The sequence below is a fragment of the Protobothrops mucrosquamatus genome, unplaced genomic scaffold, assembly GCF_001527695.2.
Source record: "Protobothrops mucrosquamatus isolate PMUCROS unplaced genomic scaffold, P.Mucros_1.0 scaffold_159, whole genome shotgun sequence".
Lineage (NCBI taxonomy): Eukaryota > Metazoa > Chordata > Lepidosauria > Squamata > Viperidae > Protobothrops > Protobothrops mucrosquamatus.
Genome location: NW_015386235.1, coordinates 771716 through 773579, shown reverse-complemented (window position 1 = coordinate 773579; position 1864 = coordinate 771716). Strand labels below are relative to the sequence as shown.

At 38.4% G+C, this 1864-nt stretch overlaps 1 protein-coding gene across 1 annotated transcript in view; it reads left to right on the top strand.

Moving 5' to 3' along the window:
* The window catches only part of DPYSL3 (dihydropyrimidinase like 3), a 71111-nt gene extending 70300 nt beyond the window's left edge, over window positions 1-811 (top strand). Inside the window, exon 14 of the mRNA XM_015821054.2 lies at window positions 37-811. Coding sequence (XP_015676540.1) covers window positions 37-125 — 89 coding nt within the window. The 3' untranslated portion in view covers window positions 126-811. The remainder of the gene's footprint in view (window positions 1-36) is intronic.
* Window positions 812-1864: the final 1053 nt, after the last annotated feature.

Here is a 1864-nt window from a genome sequence, read left to right as displayed (position 1 = left end):
TTTTTTTCCCATCTCCCCGTTATATATGCTCTGCAGGTACTCAAATTGATGAAGGTATTCGCTCAGCCAGCAAGCGCATAGTAGCCCCTCCTGGGGGGCGTTCCAATATAACATCTCTAAGTTAAGCTTCTGATCATTGGGAAAAGAAAGAAAATGGAAAACCATTATTTGGGAAAACAGAGCAATGGTACCTTGATATTTAAGAAAAAAAAAGAGCAATGGAGAATTCAGATTTTGAAGAATCAATAAGCCTCAAGCCTTATGTTTCATAAAATGCTACTCGCTACCTAGCTTTAAAAAAATATTGCGGGTTTCCTTTTTTGTTTATTCATAGCCTTAATATTTTCCCCATTTTATTTTACATGCATGCAAATCTGACAGGTGATTAAGTTAAAAATATGTAATTGTACACAGTGAGTGCTTGTGCAAGGAACTCGTAAGAAAGGGGCTGGAGAAAAGAGGGAATGGCACAAGCGAGCTCTTTAGCCAGAGTGCTTGTGCAGAATCAACCCAGGAGTTTAGTTTAGTATGGGGAGGGGGGACAGAAGACGGTGGGCCAAGGTAGTGGGAGGTGGATTGGGGGAGGGGGGGACAGTAGATCTTTGTATTGTGTCCATGTTCTTCTGTTTCCACTCAGTGCTGACGAGACAAAGATGCCTCAAAACAATCATGAGGCTATTGGAAAATTCAATCATCTTTGTAATGGCTCTGTTGTATCACATTTTCCTGTTAGAAATTTTATTACTTCGTACATTTTATTGAATAAAAAATTGAAAGACATTTTCTTTCTAATTGACTTGCTTTGACAAAGTAATGTTGTGTGTCTCTTTCATTTCCGTTCCTTCGAGACAAAGCAGATAGGAAAAAGAATGTGACTCTGGATTACAGGAAAGCACATCCAATTATCTTGGGATTGATATTCACATTAACTTATTTACTGCTCATCCATGCTGTCTGTTTCCACATAAAGTTATTAGCGACTCGCCCAAGGAAGTTGTAGCATCTTCCTTCCTCAAGAGGGCCTGATGGCAACACTCTCAGTATTTTCATTTCTCCCTCCCAACTGTGGAAGAGTAAGAACAAGCTGGGTGTCTTTGATTTTGCAGAGCTCTCAAATCAGTGGAATTCCACCTCAGTTATGAATTTATGAGAAGATTGCCTACTGCAGAACAAGTCTTACCTTATTCCTTTGTATAACTTCATTGTTTATCAGTTATTGATTACCAATTTTGCAGCAATGGAATACAGACTTTTATTTGCTTTGAGAGAATGCATTGTATTTTGGAAGGCACTTGCTTTCATTTTAAGTAAACAAGTACCAGAGTCAAAGCAATTTTGCTCCTCTTTCCAGTTTCTCTCATTTTTTCCTGCCGCTAGCAGAATAACATTTTGAAGGGATGAGTTCATTAAAATAAAACAGATTTTTATCCACCCACATACGACTGTCTACCCCTGGATATTGCCCTATATACTGTCCTCAACTTACAACAGTTTGTTTAGTGCCCATTTCAAGTTACAATGGCACTGAAAAAAGTGACTTATGACCGTTTTTCACACTTACGACCGTTGCAGCATCCCCACAGTCACGTGAATAAAATTCAGATGTTTGACAACTGACTCATATTTATGGTGATTGCAGTGTCCCAGTGTCATGTGATCCCCTTTTATGACCCAACAAGAAAAGTCAATAGGGAAACCAGATTAACTTAACAACTGTATTAATAATTTTAACAACTGCAGTGATTCACTTAACAAATCTGGCAAGAATAGTCAACAAATTTCTCACTTAACATAAATTGGGTTCAATTGTCGCACGTTGAGGACTACCTGTATTGTCAAACACATCTTCAAAATGCTGGTCCAA